Raw genomic sequence first — 19460 nt, forward strand, 5'->3', positions numbered from 1 at the left:
CAAGGTAACGGAAGCCATCAGTGACTTCCTGTGACCAGTAGTGACGGGCAGAACTTAAAGTAACAGAGTCCTGTACGATATAAATACTGAGGAAACTGGAAGTCTGGAGGTGAGTGAGGCATTCACAGGGTACAGGGCAGTCTCCACAGCACCCAAAAGAAAAGGGAGGAAATCTAGGCAGAGAGGCTCCGGCGAGTGTTCACTGAGGGCACAGGAGTGAGATGAACTGAACTGGGGCCTAGGGGAGGAGATGCCAGAGGGTGGTGCTGCTGACGTACACAGCTGGAGTGCATGGCGAGGCCTCAACTGAAGATGCCCTGAAGGTGACAGAAAACCAGGCTGTTCCAGACTGGGATGGTTAAAGAGACACCGCCACAGGAGGCTCTGAACTGGATCCGGACTTGCATAACTGTACAGCCAGTGAGACCTGAACAGAGTCTGCAAGCGAGTCAACAAGGCTCCCTTCCACACTGTGGGATGTAGGCCAGGCCCCTGTTTATAGGACACAGGCACCTGACACTCTGCAATGGAGGCTCTGGGCCGGCTCTTCATTTTTCTATTGGAAGGAGGGTCTTACTATAACATGCTGGCCTGGACCTCACTGTGCAGCCCTGGCTGGCCACAAACTCACATCCTCCTGCCTCAGTTTCAAAAGCACTAGGATGGCAGGTACCCTACACCTGGCTGAGAAAGGTGTGCTTAAATGGCTAGGAAGGAAGCAGATTCTTACTGTATCTCTATGGTTCTGTAAGTTCGAGATTACTTCAAAACTGAATGAGTTTATCAGAGTGAGACAAAGGGGGGGGCGGACTTACCCTTCACCTTCCAATTCTTCAGAGGGGAGAGAAAGAACCTAGGAACAAACACACACAGACTGTTATCCAAACACAGTCAAATATCTCAGAACATAATTAGTCCTAAGAGAGAGACCATTTTGAATGTGACCAGTCTAACACCAAATCCTGTAGCCGTATCTTTTAATGTACAGATTTCCACGGCTTTCTTCCACTTTGCTGGCCCAGGCTGGTCTCTGAATGTGGACCAAAGCTGCGGGAGGCTGCTGATCTCAGCATCTAGTGAGATGCTCCTTCATCCACCCACTGTGTGTGGCTGTTTCTACAACGGGATGTCAGACTGAAAGAGCCCACAGGAGACTGCGGAGACCTGAAAGTCTCAGGTATTCACTGATACAGGCCCTTCACAGCCTCCAGCTTACCCTGAGGCTGCTCGCTAGAATCACAGGTTGGCAACACCTCTGAAAACTCATTAGTCCTTACAAATCTGTGCCAGTGAACGTATGGCAGGGTCTCCTCTGTGATATTTACCTTACCTTAGTATAAAAAGAAAAGCTATACTTGAAACTCCTGCACCACAAAGCAGGGTGCAGCTAGTTTTTAAATTTAGCATGAGTTAGCCAGGAGGGGGTGGTGAATGCCTTTAATCTCAGCACTCAGGAGGCTAAGCAGGCAGATCTCTGAGTTTGAGTCTAACCTGCTATACCTAGCGAGTTCCAGGACAGCTAGGGTTACACAGAGAACCCTGGTCTTGAAAAAAACCAAACAACAATAATAATGATAATAGTAAAATTTAGTCTGAGTTGCTAAGCCATGGCTGTAGGGCACATTGATGATATCCAACAATGGGGACTCCAGGAAGAGGGCCTTCGGACACAGGTGTCACCAAGCTGAACTCAGACTACAGATTCACACCCCAACTGTGATGCTATTCTCAACAGTTTTACATGAGCTTCCACATGAAAGATACGAGGGGAACCCAGTGACAGATTTGGCCTTGTGCATCACGTCACCGTGACTGAACGTTTCTGAGAGCTCAGTAAGTGGTTAAGTGCCACTGCAGTCTGACGTTATGAAAAAATGCCACAGTGCTTCTCTTTTGCCAGGCCTAGCAGCCTCTCCCGGGAGGCTGGTTACCTACATGACTGCCCCGCTGCAGGTTGGTAAAATGCACATCAGGAATGAAGAGGACAGGCTGAGTGTCGAGATCCAGGAAGGGCTTGAACACCGTGATGTCTGTCCGTTTGTGTGAGGGAAGCAGTTGCACCTTAACGTCAGAAACTGGGGAGAAAAAAAAAACAGAAGCCACCAAGAGATTATAGTTATGGGCTGGCCGGGTATGGTGGTGCATGGCTTTAATCCTAGCACGTAGGAGGCAGAAGCTGGTCTATCTCTATGACTCGGATGCCAGCCTGGTCTACATAGTGAGTTAGAGCCAGCATCCAAAAGGCCTGAGCAGAGGGTAACCCATGCCACGGGCCTGCAGTTCTATGAGCAGGGCTCTGCATTCATCTGCGCAGCAGGGCTCTCGCCATGTCTGCACCACCCCTGGTCTAGCCTGCACTCTGCAGGGCACAGCAGGCCACCATTAGGCAGTCCCTGGGAACTGGGGTCAGTGTACTTGCTTTTTCTCTTGCTCTGCTTTCGTTCTTCATCCCGAATTTTCCGTTCAGCTCCCTGCAGACAAAGGAGACAAGAGTCTGAGCAGATCCTCCAGGAACTACTGGGTTCTCTCCTCTGCAGTGAGCGCCAGCATGCGCTCGCCACACCCGCTTCCCTTTAGAAGTCTACCCCGTTCATTGACATGGTGAGCTTGTCTGGAAAGGTCACATGGGAAACTCCTTTTGACAATTAACATATCTAATTACATTTTTAAAACTTCTTAAAACCATTTCTAACTACAGGAAATCAATCCCAGCAAACATCTATTTTAAACATAAATAAACTGAAATTCCTCTTCATAATAGATGTAGCCGGGCGAAAAGTAAAGCTTAGAGACCACGCTAGCGTGCCACGATGCCCGCCAAGGTGTGGGCGCCTCCCCGACCTCACAGGAAAGGACCATGAAAGAAAAACTAGAATTTGGCCCTGTGAATATTCCCTGTGCAGTAGATGTCATCACACTGTCAGTCATGGTGCCTGTGAGTGACAGAAACAATCAGGTGTCATTCACAAAAACAAAGATGACACAAGAGGCCTTCGTGCTTATTTGTGCCATGTGTGTCAACTGCTGAGTAGTAGTATCATGCAACTGAACCCACAAAAATAGTCACAAAACCTCACTAGTAAAACCACGCCCTGAAATGGGACAGTATTCAACACATTAAAATGTGACGCTGACTCATTGTGCTTGGTTGAGTGATAATGTCTCTGAGCGGTAAGGAGGACTTTACAGTGGCCCAGCCAGGAAGAGACTGCCGGCTTTGGTTTCTGTTAAATACACTCCCTGCTAGGAAGGAGGAAGTAGAGGGCCTCTCACTGATCTTTGGCATCATTACATGATGAGGATCAGGTTTGAAAGCAGAACACCAACCTCCTGCCTGCTCTAGAAGGGGCTAATGTACAGCATGGTAGACACGTAGCCTGCTCATACTTGCTGGGTATGGGGTGGGCACTGCTGCCCTGCCTCTAACCCCAGTGAGCTGAAGCCAGACAGTGCATCCCTGGAGTAAGGTAGCTCACCAGAGCTGCCAAACTGGTGATCTGGGTTCACAAGAGACTCTGCCTCAAAATATATGGTGGAAAAATGAATAAAGGAGATATCCAACATGAAACTCTGGTTTCCCCACACACCTGTGCACACACACATGAGCACCCCCACACAAATAAACAACAACAACCTAACCGTAACTTCAGTTAGAAGAGAAACCACACTTCCACCCCAAAGGCAGCTACACCAAATGTCTTATCAGCCATATCCATAACAAGGAACTCAGCTCCTGCCAAGGTAGAGACTTGCGCTCTACTCTGAAATGACAGAACCTTGCTAGACTCAGGAAGCAAACATTCTCATGGCTGCTGCAGAAGTGGAGGGAGCAGGGCAGGCCATTTACCTGCAGGTGCCTCCAGGGTCCCAGCTGAAGAAGAGAAGGACAAGAAAGCACCAAGGAAACTCAAGTCAGAGAGCTCAGTACTCAGGTGCAGAGACTGCTACAAACGAAGAACAACACCCCCCAGCAGGAGAAACACCGCCCAAAATTCAGGGTAAACATACTGTCTGTTCTCACCAATTGGACTGGAAAAACTTTCCTCTCACGGGGCACTGAGCCAACACCCGGGAAAATCCTGCTCACCGGTGCAGAATAATTAGCCTGACACAGCGTGGCTGCAGAGCAGTCTATCAGATCAGAAGATGACGTCTGAACAAAGCAAACCATTTCCAAGAAATGTAATGGGGTCTCAGGATGAACCTGAACAAGAGTTCCAGGAATAAGAAGTCACCTACCACCTAGCAAGGCAAAAAGCACAAGGTTCAGTACTCAGTAAGACAGCCAAGCAGTCTCTAACCAGGGAGGAAACCAAACCACTGAGGGGAACCCAGGCACAGACATTAAGCCAGTAATGTAACTTTATCCCCCATGTTCAAAGGCTATGGAAAAACTATACCTGGGCTCAGAATTCGGATCAGTGGGACAGTGCCCAGTGTGCACAAGACTCTATTTGCTTCTAGGGACCACCATAGGAACCACCCAGATCAACTAAGAAGAACAGCATCACTACCAACAGCAAAAACCAACCCACTGCTTGCTAAGTAGAGACATGACCTAGAAAGAGTCCAGCCTGAACTTTTAGGGATGGAAACTGCCACGTCAGAGATGCAAACACCAATGGATGGAGTTCAGTTTGCCAACGGATGGCCACAGATCAGCAAACCCAGGACAATGGAAGAAACTACCTGAAATGAAGTAAGAAAAATCAAACAACAATTAACTACAGGCTGTGGGTGATGCAGAACCCGAGGAAAAGGAGCAGGCATGTCTGAAGAAACAATAGCTAGACATGTTCCAAACCCAATGACAGCCAACTCGAGAACATGGAGCCTCATTAGAGTCAACTGCTTAGACCAGTAGAAGAGAAAAACCTTGGAAAGAGTTATAGACAGGAAGATCTTACGCACAGAATAGACCTGGGTGGCTGCGGCCTTGTCAGCAGCACCAGCTCCAAGTCTGTGCAGCATCCGTGAACGGACAGCCGGACCTTATGCCAGCACAAGAGCCTAAGGTGAAACGCTTCTCATGCAGACAAGCTGAAGGTCATTCCTAGTTCACAGATACTGCAAGGTGATAAAGAAAGTGCTGGAACAGGACGGGGACATCTGACCATAGGCTCTTCGGCCCCTCTCTCATCGTCACCTACTGGGAATGTGCTTGGGCACAGCAGAGCTTGTCCCCAAACATCAGCCTAAAGGCCCCGCAGCCTGTCAGGGCTAAGATGACTATGGCCCTGATGGAGACCAACTTCTGTGGGGACTGAACGAGATGGCAGCATAGGCCTTAATTAAGTTCAGGGAAACAGACAGGAGGGTCAGGAGTTCAAGGCCAGTCTTGCCTGTATAACGGGCATGAACTACATATGACAGTGTCTCAGAACCTAACGGGGCGGGCTAGGGAGACATATGAGCTATGGAAGAATAGCTGCCTGAGCTCCAACTTCAGAAATCCAACTTTGCCCCCATTTTCTCTAAGAATGTGCTGGGTGGCTACAGCTCCTGAAAGATGAAAAACCGTCATTTATCAAATGCCAGTTAAGCAGCTCACGACAAGGAGACAACAAAAGTACAACTCCCTTTGGAAAGAAGTCTACTGTAGGTTCCCCAAAGGAACCCAATGTGCCTTACTTCAGGTTTCTGATGACAAGATGAGACCAGACTCACAAAGTGAGAGCCCTGAGAGCCAGAAGGTGACCGAAAGGCACCGAGGGGCAAGTGGGCCAAGCAGAGCCAGGGATGCAGGTGGGCAGCAGAGAGCCGAGGCCCTGTGAACATGAGCCTCATGGCACTCAGAAAATGGACGCATGCATTCTCAGGGGTGCACAGGGAAATTCGTGTCAGGAGAGATGTAACAAAAACATCAGATGTGGAAAAAATGTTTGAATAAAACTACAATTTCTCTAGTATTATAAAAAGAGCACACACATTCCGTGACAGCTCCTCCTAAGGTATTTTTCTCTGCCTGTTTGACGGGGTCTCTGTGTATAGCCCAGGCCGGCCTCCACCTCCAGATTCTCTTGGCCTTTCAGGTGCTGGTGCCACACATCTGGATCATCAGGGTTTCTTGGGCTCCAGGGGAATGTGGTCAGATGGGAAGAGACTGGCCTAGGTCAGAGGTGCTAGTGCCCACCAGCTGTCACTCACTGATTCCAAGTGCAGGCCACAGGAAGCACCTGTGTTCCAGTAATCCCCACACCTGATCCTGGGGCTGGAGAAGAAGCAGATTACATGGCAAGGGGGAGGGAAGGCTGGAGGTAATCACAAGGGACCAGGAGGCAGGACAATCAGAGGCGGTCTAAAGATGCGGAGGAGACAGTCAAGAAAGGAATGCTGTTCACACCTCAGTGTCGGCCCAGTAACGCTGAACTTTACATCACTGAATTTGTGATACCGTGTTACAGGTGGAGACCCTGGCCTGCAGATGTGTCCCATCTAGCAGGCTGTTGAGAAAGCTCTCTGAACTCGAAGGTTCCAGGCGCCCTCCAGTGGTCAGACACAACAGCCCTATCATAGTCTCCATGATTTGACAGAAACCTTGGCTCTGCACCTGGCAAAAGTATGTTTCCCAGGAAGGAGTTGGAACATAGAAATTTGGGAGATGGCCTGCCAAAGAGCCTTCAGGGCAGTGAGTCAGGTGGAGGGTGGTCAACACAGTAGTTACTGATCTGGGCCCAGGACTAAGGCCATATCCTTTCCTTTACCAGATACAACCACAAAAGGCAGCATCCAATCTTCTCAGTCATTTAGTCCCAGTGAGTATTCCCCTTACTTCTACAGTGCTGCTTTTCCCGCAAGGGTAAGATAGTACGCACCCATTAGAGATTAGTTGCTCTGTGTGGAGGGATAGCCTACCTCAGGTGCTCTTCCCTAAGTCCCGAGGCTCTCTCACCTTGTCACAGAAGACCTTTATCTGGCAGTAGGCCCGGTGAACTGGCTTGTTGCTGCGGTTGTTATAGCTGTACGTGTCGATTTGGATGTTGAGTGGCAAGCCCTTCACGCCCTTCTGAGAAGAGAAATCTGTGCTCAAGCAGTTCACAGAGATGAAGACCTGTGAAGGAAGAGAAGGCTCTGTGAGGGGCAACTCCAGCAGCTGGCCCAGCCTAGCCTTGCAAATGCTGACACGACAGACACTCCCCTGAGAGCCACCAAGAGGCAGCGAAGGAGTCTTCTAGGAGCAGTGACCATAGGCGTGGAGAGGAAGAGGGGAGCATGGAAGTTCTGTTTATTCCCAGGATCGCTCCTGGGTATCAGCCAGGACAGTGGACAATGTGGCTGTCATGACTGATGGCATCTGCCTGAGACACTGTAATATGTCTCTTGGCTGCTGGGGACAACTCTACACACTCTCTGGAACCACCTGTACCTTTGGTGTCACCTTTAAAGATAGTCTGTAGCAGCCCGTGTCCTTTTTAACAAAAGCTGGGTCTCCTAATCTATAGCTTGACTACAAAATTCCAGCAGAGTTCCCTTGCAATCCAGCCACTCCTACTAAATACCTTCATTTCCTTCTTGGAGGTGTCTGGTAACAGAATCACATTGGACTAAGTCCTTAGAGAATAATTTAATTCCAATAATGTCAAGAAACTCCTTTCTGGGTGGCCTTTCATAATTTAAATATAATTTGGATTCACCACATTTGGGTAGCTACTGCACTTGGCAAAGTTTCTTCAGTTTTAATTATTATGCTGGCCTACCGAACAGTCACAGAACACTATCACATTCCTCACTGAAGGAGGCTCCATAGAGATGTGCTTGAAACATATCAGAAGCCAGGAAGACATTGTGCTGGGTTGGGGGAGCCTTTATACAAGGGAGAAAACAGTAACTGAGTAGGCCATCAGCGACCACACTTCCACCAGGCGGTCACAGGGCACTAGAGAGCAGCGGACAGGTTCTGAGGTCACACCTGCTGGTCCACAAGTTTGTTTCCTTTCACCACCATCTCAAGTACTGCTGACCCTCACTGACGGTTTTTATAGATTTCCACTAAGCCCAGCAGGGTCAGTGGCCTTTGAGCACACACCAGAGTCTCCTTTCTGAAGAGCAAGCCGGAGGGTGGTCCACCCCGTGTTCCCCTCTCACTCAGTTACCCCATGTACACCTTCTAGAGAGTTTCCTCAAAGATTTAAGCAAATGGAGACACGCAGTCAGTGCAGTACAGCAAACTGGTACCCAGTGCAGATGGTGGAGCTTTGTGCGGCTGGTGAACATGCGCCATTGCCCACTTTCATGGTTCTCAGTTTGACGGTGTCTAACACGCTCAGGTGCTTTTGATTTCCCAGGCCACTGGCTTTGGGACTTATTTATGGACACCATACAGTAAACTGTATCAGAGTCAGGCTTTTTTTTTTTTTAAATGGGGAATTTCAGAGATTTAAGACCCTTGTATCAGATGACCAGGATTCCTTCCAATGACTAGGCCCCAACAGTCAAAGGCAGGCTACGCCAGGGGAGCACTGTTCAGCCTTGGGTTGTAAATGGATAAGTCGTGGGGACTGTGTGCTAGACAGGGTACAGAATGAAAGAGAAAGACGCAGGACAGAAAGAGAATTAGCCCCACAGTAACAAAGTGCAGGTCCTAGACTAGACGGTTGTGTACTCTAAGTGGAGAAAGACAGGGCATCCTAAACAGACTGGGACACACCCAATTACAAATCTGACGATCATCCCTATCTTGTCCTCTCACCAGCTCTCTCTCTCACACTGAGCACTGTCAGTCCCCTCTCTGCTGACCCGGCCAGTCTCTGCTCAGGTCCACCCCACAGCCCTCCCCTGCCTCCCCAGGTCTGCAAAGGCCCTGTCAGATCCTGTCCTCCATGTAAAACCTCTCTTCATACAGGCCTGGGCAGCTGCCATACACAGGCACGCTACAGAGCTATCTCTACGTCCAGCAGAGGGCACTGTCCTTCCACATTTGAACTTCCAGGACTGCTGGGCTGTCCCGGGTGCTTTCCTACCAAGGTGAAGCAATCGCTCATGTCCACAACCTCCTATTTCCATCCTTTGGTTGGAGATCTGGATGGAGGGTGCCCAGGTGTGCCCCCTTCTGTAGACTGTTTACCCTCTGGCATTGTGGTATCTTGCTTCTAAATACTTTTCTAATCATTTCCAGTAAATAAACAAAAATTTGACTTAAAAAAAAATGACCTGGGCAGGAGAGATAGCTCAGTGGTTAACACTGACTGCTCTTCCAGAGGTCCTGAGTTTAACTCCCAGCAACCACATGGTGGCTCACAAGGGGGTCCAATGCCCTTTCCTGGTGTGTCTACAGTGTACTTACATACATAACATAAATTCTTTAAAAAAGTATGTGTGTGTGTGTGTGTGTACACCTCAGGTGCTCTCTTTTGTAATACCATCTAGATCCTCTGAGGCAGTCTCTCATCAGCCTGAAGCTCAGCAGTTAGGCTGGGCTGGACGGCCAGGGAGCCCCAGGCATCTTCTCTGTTCTGCTTCCCTGGCACTGGGATGACAAAGGCACACGACCACACCCAGCTTTTTCCATGGGTGCAAGAGGCCAAACTCAGGTACTCATTCTTGCAAGGCAAGCATTTACTGACTGAGTCACTTTCCCGGCCCTGCTTTCATTTTTTAAAAAGACTTAAGTCTGGATACGCAAGCAGGAAGTGGCTCACGGGATTTCTGAACTGCTTTGCAGAAAGATCTGGGCTTCCACTTGATGCCTTCTTGTACATATTTCAAAGAATGTTTTATAGTAATCCGTAAATATGCACATGAGAGACAGCAGACAGCCTATAGAACAGGGGCCACTGAGACAGTTCATCAGGTAAAGAAAGGGACTTGCTGCTAGGCCTGATGACCTGGGTCACACGGTGAAAGGAGAGAACTCTGACCTCTGACCTCCACAAGCATGCTGTGACATATGCACATGTACACACACACACACACAAAAGAAAGAGGCAGAAATATTTGAAAAGGGAAAAATAAAATTAATAAGAAAAAATGGTTTTAAAAGATTTTAAAAGATTTACATTGTAAATCTTTGTAAACAATAAAAGTGATTTACTAAACCACTGTCCATTTTACCTTCCAGTCAGATGGAAAATTTAAGCCTCTGCCATCCTGGGCCATGTGGCACAATTCCTAACTCAAAAAATGGCTGCCTGGGAAAGTACACTCTAGCTCACCAATTCCAGGAAGTCTCTGACCCAAAGAGCCATTCCCCTGGCAAGAGGATTTCACAGTAATCCAACCCAAATCTGCCCTCCCCTTGATTCCCCGCTTCAAGTCTCTGCTCAGAGCAGGAGCTGCCAGGATTGGCCTGAGTACGGAGCCTCAGGCTCCAAAGCGCTGCCTCTCACCCTTGCTCCAAGTTCTCACTCAGACACATCTGCTTCCTCTTTATGAAAGTTCTTCTCAACTTAAAAAACTTCAGAAGTTATCAGAAAGGCTGACTCATCCTAACTGGGCATTTAAAAACTGTGTCCCCGATCAGATAGACACACGAGCACACCAGACAGTGGGACCAAGGGGATAGATGCACACTGTATGAGGGACAATGAAGACCTCAAAGAAAACAATCCAGCTCCTGCAGTAGCCTCAGGGAAGAATATGCTGGGCCATCATGGGCATCCTGGGCTAAGCGAAGTAGTTCCCATGCTGGTTCAGGCATTCACCAAAGGCTCGCACGGAGAGCAGCACCTCTCCCACCCTCTGCTTTCTGCTGGGCAGGGTAAGGTGCTCAACAGAGGCAGATTTGGTCTGAAAATCAAAGCAACCAAATTTGGCACCAGCTCTGTCCAGTAACTAGCACTGTAACCCTGGACCCTGCGGTCACATGACCAGCCAAGGCAGACAAGCTCCAGGTCCCTCCCATCTCCAGCCTCACTGTGACAGTCTCTGTCCTCAGCAGATGAGGATGAGCCCCAAACCTTACTGTCATTACTGCAGGTAAAATGATTTGAGTAATTCAGGTACCAGCCTAGTGGCACTCATGAAAACCTGAGTTTGAGTCACACCTACAACTCGGGGTCCTGTGCTGAGGACACAGAGACAAGAGGGTACCTGGGGTCTGCCCACCCTCACCAGGTGAGATGAGAGTTGGTGAGCTCCAGACTCAGGGAGAGACTGTCTCAAAACGTATGGTGGAAAGTGACTGAGGGAGATGCCCAGTATCAACCTCTGCTTCCACACACATGAGCACACTCATGCACACAGACGCAAAATAAATACATAAACATACATACATTTGCCAGTTTACTCTCTATAAATGCTGTTACTTTACAGGATGTGACCTCGTTCACCTTGGCCTGGGAACTTGGTAGACATGTAGATCTCTTGTCCCCATCTTCCCTCCCCACAAACACCTCAGGGGAACCACTGTACACAAAAGCCCTGGGAGCTTCTCTCTCCAATACTGCTTTACGCAACAGCCTTGCCGGACCCCTACATGGCCCCAAACCCACAGGGACAGGCCATGCGTCTGGGGATTTGGGACACCCCAGCTTCAGACACCAAAACCGCCTTCAGGTGTCACCATGTGGTGCTCACATGATCAACCAGGATGCTGCTTCCCTGTGAAGGGGCTGCTCTCCTCCATGATGGCAGGCTGCAGTGACCAAAGGTCTCCTTTAACTTCAAAACTCTACTAAGACTATGAAACCTGTCTTAATACATGACTTCTTCCTTGAAGAGTTCAGTTCCTCTTACATGCATTTTTTTTTAATTGAAAAGGACTTCTGCACAAGGCATTGAACTATGAAGCAGGAATATTCATTATCCGCAGATCTTGCTACTCAGTAAGGTCATACCCGTCCTCAGATACTCAAAGAAGGTAAGAAATTTTCTCAGGATTAACTCTGTGTGAACCCCTGTGCTCGGGCGGGAGCTCCAGCTGTGACTCTGTGCTGTCTGGCACTCGACCCTTGGAGATCACAGCTCAGTCATCTCTAGTCAAAGCAAGTGGTTCATTTTGGTTTTGGTTGGTTGTTGTAGTTTGTTTGTTTGTTTAGACAAGGTTTCTCTGTGTAGCCTTGGCTGTCCTGGACCTCACTCTGTAGATCAGGCTGGTCTCCATCGCAGAGATGCACCTGCCTCCAAGGGCTGGGATTAGAAGTGTGCACCACCACTGCCCAGCCAAAAGATTTTGGTTTTGGGGTTTGTTTGTTTTTTAACTTATTTAGGGGATCAAACCCAGAGCCTTCTGCACAAGAGGCAAGGGTTCTACCATTGAGCTATAGTCCCAGCCCTTGCATATGTTTTTAATAAAAGAGAAGACATAGAGTGTGTGTTTTCATAGTTCAACATTTGCACTTTCTACAAGCTATCCAGCCTGTGCTAGAGATGTATCACCGAATGTTGGAGCCACACTGTCCGTCTGTCTAGCTATACTCAGAGGGCTGAGGGACTGCTGAAGGAAAAGACCAACCCCAGATGTCTCTGCGCTTAAGAAGTAGCAAGACAGCCATACACATAAAGTAATTTAAAAAGCCATTGAATTCACATTCTGAATGAATAAGAATGGACCAAGGCAATCAAATCCGTATAAAATAAGCATTCCAAGCATTCTTCTAGGGCAGAGAAATTCCCTCTGCTGATTTGATCATGAAGTCTCTTACAGAAGCCATCAGAGGGATAAAGAGATGAATAATTACACACCCAGCGTCTCCTCCACAAAACAGGTGTGGATGCAGATGAGTGTGCAGACAAAAGCACGAACACACACCACACACACACACACACACACACACACACACACACACACGCGCGCGCGCGCACCACTTCCAGTTCTACTACTGCTAAATTCTACAAACAGACTGACTGACATGTTCCCTTTGGCTGGGCTGGGTTTCTGCTATGGAAGGAACTTTCAATGCTAACTTTTCTATTTCTACACTTCCTTGCTACTTATCTTGAGAAAAAGTATGATGCTATTCAACTAATCAAAGCATTAATCACATTAAGACTGCAACTAAAGTTCCCACCCAAAATAGTTATAAGGAAAAAAAAAATAAAAAACCACCTAACCACAAAAACTACCAAACAGGCCAAAGATGTTCTGCAAGATTCTTTTTAAACATCCAGGTCATTTTTCTAGGACAGTTCCTCATTCCTGGCTGAGAATTCATGCATTCAGAATATTTCAAAAACATTTCAATTGGTTTGTAAAATGCAGCTTGAAACCAAGGGATGTTGTTAGCTGAGGGCTTCTTCTGAATCCTCTTCCACATCCTCAACTGCTGTGCAAGGATTCTCCCAGAAGCATCTTGGCAGCCTCATGACACTGGTCACAGGGCTGGCTCTTCCTCCCACGTCTATCCTCACAGGAAGGGGAGCAGAAGAGACACAGGGAGGCAGAACACTCACTCAGAAATGACTGCCCAGGAACAAAGTAGAGGAGTTGAAGAATAAAGTTTGTAAGTGTCTGACCATTCCAGGGTCAGAAGGACTGTGAGAGCAAGCCCGGTGTCCAGACCTGGGATGTGTCTGAAGACATCATGTGTGCTATGTGGAAGGGGAGGACTGAGGCTGGCAGTGATGTGGGGCCAGAGGCACAAGGGTGACTCTCCGAGGAACCGCGCTCTACCCAGGCCACTTGAACCTCAGCCTATGAAGAGCTTGTCTCTTTGCCAGGTCTGATGGCATGCACACCTTACATGGGCTCTGAGGATGGAACACAGATTCTCACACTTGCAGAGAAAATGCTATATCCACTGTGCTGGTTGGCTTTTGTCAATTTGATACCAACCTAGGAACACCTAGGGAACATGAACCTCAACTGAGGAACTGCCTCCGTCAGACAGACAGGCGGGTAAGCAAGTCGGAGGCCATTTTCTTAACCACTAACTGATGCGGGAGGGCCCAGCCCACAGTGGGAAGCATCATCCCTAGGCAGGCAGCTGAACAAGCCAGAGGTAACCACTGTTCCCTACGGTCTCGGCTTCAGTTCCTACCAAGGCTCCTCTCAATGATAAGACTGTAACCTGTAGATGAAATAAACCCTTTCTTGCCCACATTGCTTTTGGTCATGATGTTTCTCAACAGCAACAGAACTTGAATTAGGTCACCAAGTATACCATCTTTTCAGCTCTAGATTTTTCTTAATAATTGTGCTGGCTGGTTTTATGTCAACTTGACATAAGCTAGAGTTATGAAAGGAGGGAACCTCAGCTGAGAAAATGCCTCCATAAGATCTGGCTGAAGGCATTTTTTAAATTAATGATTGATGGGGGAGGGCCCGGCTCATTGTGGGTGGGGCTCTCCCTAGGCTTCTGGCCCTGGATCCTTAAGAAAGCAGGCTGAGCCAGCCATTGGGTACAAGGTGGCACGCAGCACTCCTCTGTGGCCTCTGCATCAGCTTCTGCCTCCAGGATCCCACCCTGTTTGAGTTCCTGTCCTGACTTCCTTCAGTGATAGAGTACAACGTGGAAGTGTAAGCCAAATAACCCCTTTCCTCCTGAACTTACTGTTGGTCATGGTGTTTCATCCCCACAATAGAAACACTAAGACTAATTTAGGACAGGTTACCCCACACTGCAATTTCATCACAGTGAAATTACAGATAGGCTAAGGATTACAGCTCTCCCAGTCTCCAACATAATCTTGGAGTTGCAGAAGACAAGACCACCATAGTTTCTCCATCCCCCATGCATGCTGGGCCCCATGTCAGCTCCCTCTTCAGACTAGGCTCCACTGCCTCATTCCAGCCTACACTCACAGCAGGTACCCAGAAAGGTAAAGTCCAGCTCAAATATGCTTTCCTGGAATGTTGAACAGTCGATGAATCACTGGCTGAAATGCATCTTCCTTGGAACTCCTAAGAACATGGGGTTTGGCCTTGCTGATGCCAGACCTAAGAACGTGATTCTGGCTTCGCTAATGATGAACATCACAGTCTGGAGAATGCCAGGCCACTTGCTCTGATGGCTGTCCCTCCCTGAGCTGCACAGGTGGATGACTGGCTGACTGGCCACGGTTAGGGAAGCGAGCTTTTTTGCAACAGGACCTCTTAAGCCAGGTGTTCTGTCTAGGAGCAAAGCACTGACAATGTGTGCAGAACTCCCTGGAAGGGTGTTAGAAATGAGTCACACCTGCCCAGAAAAGTTCAGGGGTGAGCCAATGGCGCTCTGCCCTTACACTCTGGACTGACTTGGTGGGGAAGGCTTGGTTTCAGAGCGGAGAGCCCCTTGCTTACTTGTTCCCTGTGCATTAAGATGCACATACAAGCTCTTTGCTCTCCGCTCTCCCACACTCTCTCACCTCTCTGCCCCTTGGGCTCTTCCCCCCTCCCCGTGGTCATGGCCAGCCTCCACTCCACTCTCTCTATTCTCTCTCAATTCTCTCTCTCTCTCTCTCTCTCTCTCTCTCTCTCTCTCAATTCTCTCTCTCTCAATTCTCTCTCTCTCTCTCCCTCTCTCTACCACTAACCCCATCCCCTACTCTGAATAAACTCTATTCTATACTAAAAAAAAAAAAAAAAAAGATGCACATACAAGAAAGACTCCAATGGAGGGGAAAGGAAAGAGAAAAAGTAAGGGGTTCAACTGGGGAAGATGCTTAGGTAAGGTTACCATGGCAACTGAAGCAGCTTGCCATCGCCCATATGCACAGATCCTCAATGGCCCCCCTTCCCAGGGACCCCACACTACCCATGGTGCCTGGCTCTTACAATCTTCTCACTAGAGACAGACGGGGCCAAGTTGTGAGGTTCAGGGTTAGAGGGCACTGATGGAGAAGGAGAGAAAACAGATGGCAAAGCCTACTAGGGCCCAGCTCCCAGGACTCCAGAGCCAGGCCATTTGTGGAGAGGCACCGTGTAAGCCTGGAGAAGAGGGAAGGAAGGTGAGGGGAAACGGACACCTAGACGACAGAAGATGTCACCTGGGACAGGAGGCCAAGGAGTCGAAGGTCACCTTGATCATGAGGCATGAAGTCAAAGGTCTCCTAGTTTCGAACCAAGCAGAGAGTCTGTGACAAACTCCTCCTTGTTGCAGGACTCATCTGATGGCCTCACCGCTCCAGGAGACACAGAGACAGCCATCCTGGGCACAATCCCAGTGGCCTCTGGGACACTCCATTGTTTTTATTTTTATGTATTAAAATGCAACGTGGGCTGGAGAGATGGCTCGGTGGTTAAGAGCACTGACTGCTCTTCCAGAGGTCCTGAGTTCAATTCCCAGCAACCACATGGTGGCTCCCAACCATCTGTAATGGGATCTGATGCCCTCTTCTGGTGTATTTGAACACAGCTACAGTGTACTCATAATCATGAATAACTCTTAAAAATATTCAACTTAGTCAAATTATCTGGATATTTATAAGCTCCTTTCTAGAATGTAACTATCTTCTAAAAGGAAAGTAGAAACTGTAGGATGAATTCAAATTTAGTCACCCAAATCAGTGTAAAGATCTTTCTAAGTAACTCTTCACGGGGAGAAAGTATCCAACAGCTGAAATGAAAACATCGGGAACATTCCCCTCATTTCCAATAGCACTAACCAGAGAGGGTAAAATCACCATTTTTTCCCTAATACATGTCAAAGAGGCTAAGAACCTGAATTGAAGCTGATAGTGTAAGATTTTAAACTACAAATCAAGATCCAGTTCTTGGCCAAATGTCTAATTAGTAGGGATCATCTACTGGGCTTTACACAGCCCTCCCCCACCAGAACAAACAAACAAACAAACAAACCCGTGCTCGTGCTGTCTCCCCCCCTCCGCCCCCAGCTCTGCACGTCCTCCCTGGCAGCCACCCTCATGCAGTTAATGAGTGTGCGGCACTGAGACAGTATCACTGAGACTGAGTCACCCACTCAGCATCCACCAGTTAATCCGGGTGCGTCGTCGCACTGCTCCCTGCTCTGGTGGGAGGTGGCTATGCTGTCCTAAAGACACTACAAGAACACTGTCACCAGGAACTGCGAACTGCTCTGAGGGCTTCAAGGGCGCAGCTGAGCATTTTGGTAACTTCTCAGACTATCAAATGACCATCAAAAGAAAAGAGCCGCCCGGCAGGAAGGGGTGGGGCGGGCAGGGACGTGGGAGGAGAAAAAGTACTGACTCGCAGTCTTCCCACGGCCAGGACCAGGAGGGGCGTTCCCTGAAGGGAAAACAAGCTCGAGTCAGCACGCTGTTGCCACAGCCGCTTCCCACACCGCCCACACGGCGTCTCGGTTTCTGTGCCATGCAGAGAGCCAGGGGAAAAGTCACGGAGATAAAAGGGAGACACGGAGGGGAAGACACTTAGAGGGACCTACCTGTGCCCCTTCCCCCTGTTGCGTTGCATAGCCTAGACTTGGTGAACCTGAGGACACTTGGCAGATGCAGTGATTTGGCACTTGCTGTCCCAAAGAAGCAGAATGTGTGCTCGGAACTATGCAAAATTGGATGGGGGCGCGAGTGAGGGCAAACACAGTCCGCATTCCATCCCACCGCACAGAACAGGACCGTGAACGAGCATATGGGCCACAAAGGAGACTCAGCATCACCCAGCCGACTGCCAACCAAAAGTTCTAGAAGCAGAAGGGCTCAAGGCGAAGTCTGTGGATTGACAGAGGGGCCAAATCCTCGTTTGTTTAACAAAAGGCCAGGAAGACCTGTGGCTTCCATTTATAAGAACCCTTGACTCCTTATAAGGTCTCACAAGGCCTCCACAGCAGGCCAGAGCCACAGTGGTTCTGTTTTGGTTTAAAGTAGCAAAGATATGAAAAATTTAAAAAACAAAACATATGAGTGGCAAAGCTGACTGAAAGACAGAGAAAGCCACAGATGGGATTTCCAGGAAGGAACCCGAGAAGAAGGGTTAGGGTGACAAGCTGTCAAACGAGCCGTCTCCACAGAGGAGCTTATTGTTCCCTGGGAGTGGCAGAATGGAGGAAGGGTAAAAATCTGCTCCACTCCCCACCCCCCAAAGAAAACACCTAACTCAGGCAACACCACCAATGGGGTGGTGGCTAACCAGGCAAGGGTGCCTGAAACTCCTTCCACAGGATACAGACTTCACTACAAGGTAAGGCTTTCTTCAGCTGCCAAGTGTTTCCTCGGCAGTCAGAGACACCTTCAGCAGGCCCTCAGCCTGAGGCATGTGCTGAATAAATACTCGCTATTGTTACCTGTGGGTTCCAAAGACCTGCCGTGATTCCGCGTGTACTGCTCAGGACTCTGCAGAGCATACACACGGTGAACACTGGTGCAACAAAGCCACAAAGACCTGGCTTTAAAGATGCCTCAGAGAGGATCATCTTTGCGCTAGTCCCCAGAGCAGTCGCCACCTCAAGGACATGAGCTTGTATTTCTATCACAGCTCAGTTCTCAGACGCCTCGCTCCACATAGGCCTGTGGCTTTTTGTTTGGTGGATATACTATTAAAATTTTTACTTTAGTGAGTGTTTTATTACACTTATTTATTTATTTATTATTTATTTATTTATTTATTTATTTATTTAATTTATGTGTGGTGGTTGGCGTGTGCCAGGGAGGCCAGAGGAGGATGAATTATGTTCTGCTCTGTCAATACCCTGTCTTATTCCCTTGAGATGATGGGGTCTCTCCCAAATCTGGAGCTAGCCCAGCAATGGGCAAGCCCCAGCAGTCCTCCTGTCTGCTGCTCAGACCTGGTGTTACAGGTGTGCACAGTCATACAAGGCTTTTGCTGAGGGTGCCTGGGCTGTGAATTCAGGTCCTCAAGTGCTTTGCCCACCCAGCCATCTCCTCGCCCCTGTCTGCCTTTAAACTGCAGAGTGAAAACCCTTGTCAAACACCAGCCAAGCTGGTGGCTCCCCTGAGTGCTGCTGGGAGCAGAAGGCTAGGTGTGTGCAGACAAGCCACTACAATCTAGTTAGCTTCATGGTCTGCCTAGACTCTGAGTTGCTTCTGTGAGGTAATTTTATGAATATTATTTAGTATATGTGGGGGGGGTTGGGAGGAGTTCAAAGGAGAGAGTGTGGGGGTCTACTCTCTCCTTCCACCACACAGAGTCAGGTGATCTGAACTTGTGAGGCTCTGCAGCAAGCAGTTTGCCTGCTGAGCCTCCATGCTGGCCCACCGCCTTTGTTTTAAAAGTAACAGTGTTTCCCGAGCAGTCTTAGGCAGCCCAGTTGGTGCACACTTCAGTTTTAAGTCCCTTGCAATTACAAGCACAACATTTGACTGACTCATTTCTCTCTTCCCTCCCGCCCTCCCATTCACACTGGAAATAAGTTGTGAAACAAACCAAACCTGTCCCTGCTTAATACAACCAAACATGGCACCGCCTTATTTTAATGGCACCCTCCCCCACTCCCATGGATGCTTCACCAGAATGGAATCCCTTTAAATGCAAGCAATGTGTTCAGTCCAAAGACATTAAAAAAAACAAAACAAAAAACCACACTCTCACAATGAATTCCAAACATTATGCTTAGACAAAAAAACAAACGGCCATTAAACTCATCTGCCTGCATCCCACAAGCACACACAAAACATCCCAAGTTCAAGTTACCAGGGTAGCCACACCTCTT

At 48.6% G+C, this 19460-nt stretch overlaps 1 protein-coding gene across 1 annotated transcript in view; it reads right to left on the reverse strand.

Annotated features, from left to right (window-relative positions):
* Positions 1-19460, reverse strand: part of Grhl1 (grainyhead like transcription factor 1) — a 44296-nt gene that overhangs the window by 7010 nt on the left and 17826 nt on the right. The window contains exons 9-12 of the mRNA XM_052186043.1: positions 6893-7051; positions 2420-2471; positions 1936-2075; positions 816-853 (exon numbers count right to left, since the gene is read on the reverse strand). Of these exons, the coding sequence (XP_052042003.1) occupies positions 816-853; positions 1936-2075; positions 2420-2471; positions 6893-7051 (389 nt within the window). The remainder of the gene's footprint in view (positions 1-815; positions 854-1935; positions 2076-2419; positions 2472-6892; positions 7052-19460) is intronic.

This window comes from Apodemus sylvaticus, chromosome 6, assembly GCF_947179515.1.
Source record: "Apodemus sylvaticus chromosome 6, mApoSyl1.1, whole genome shotgun sequence".
In the NCBI taxonomy this organism is placed as follows: Eukaryota; Metazoa; Chordata; class Mammalia; order Rodentia; family Muridae; genus Apodemus; species Apodemus sylvaticus.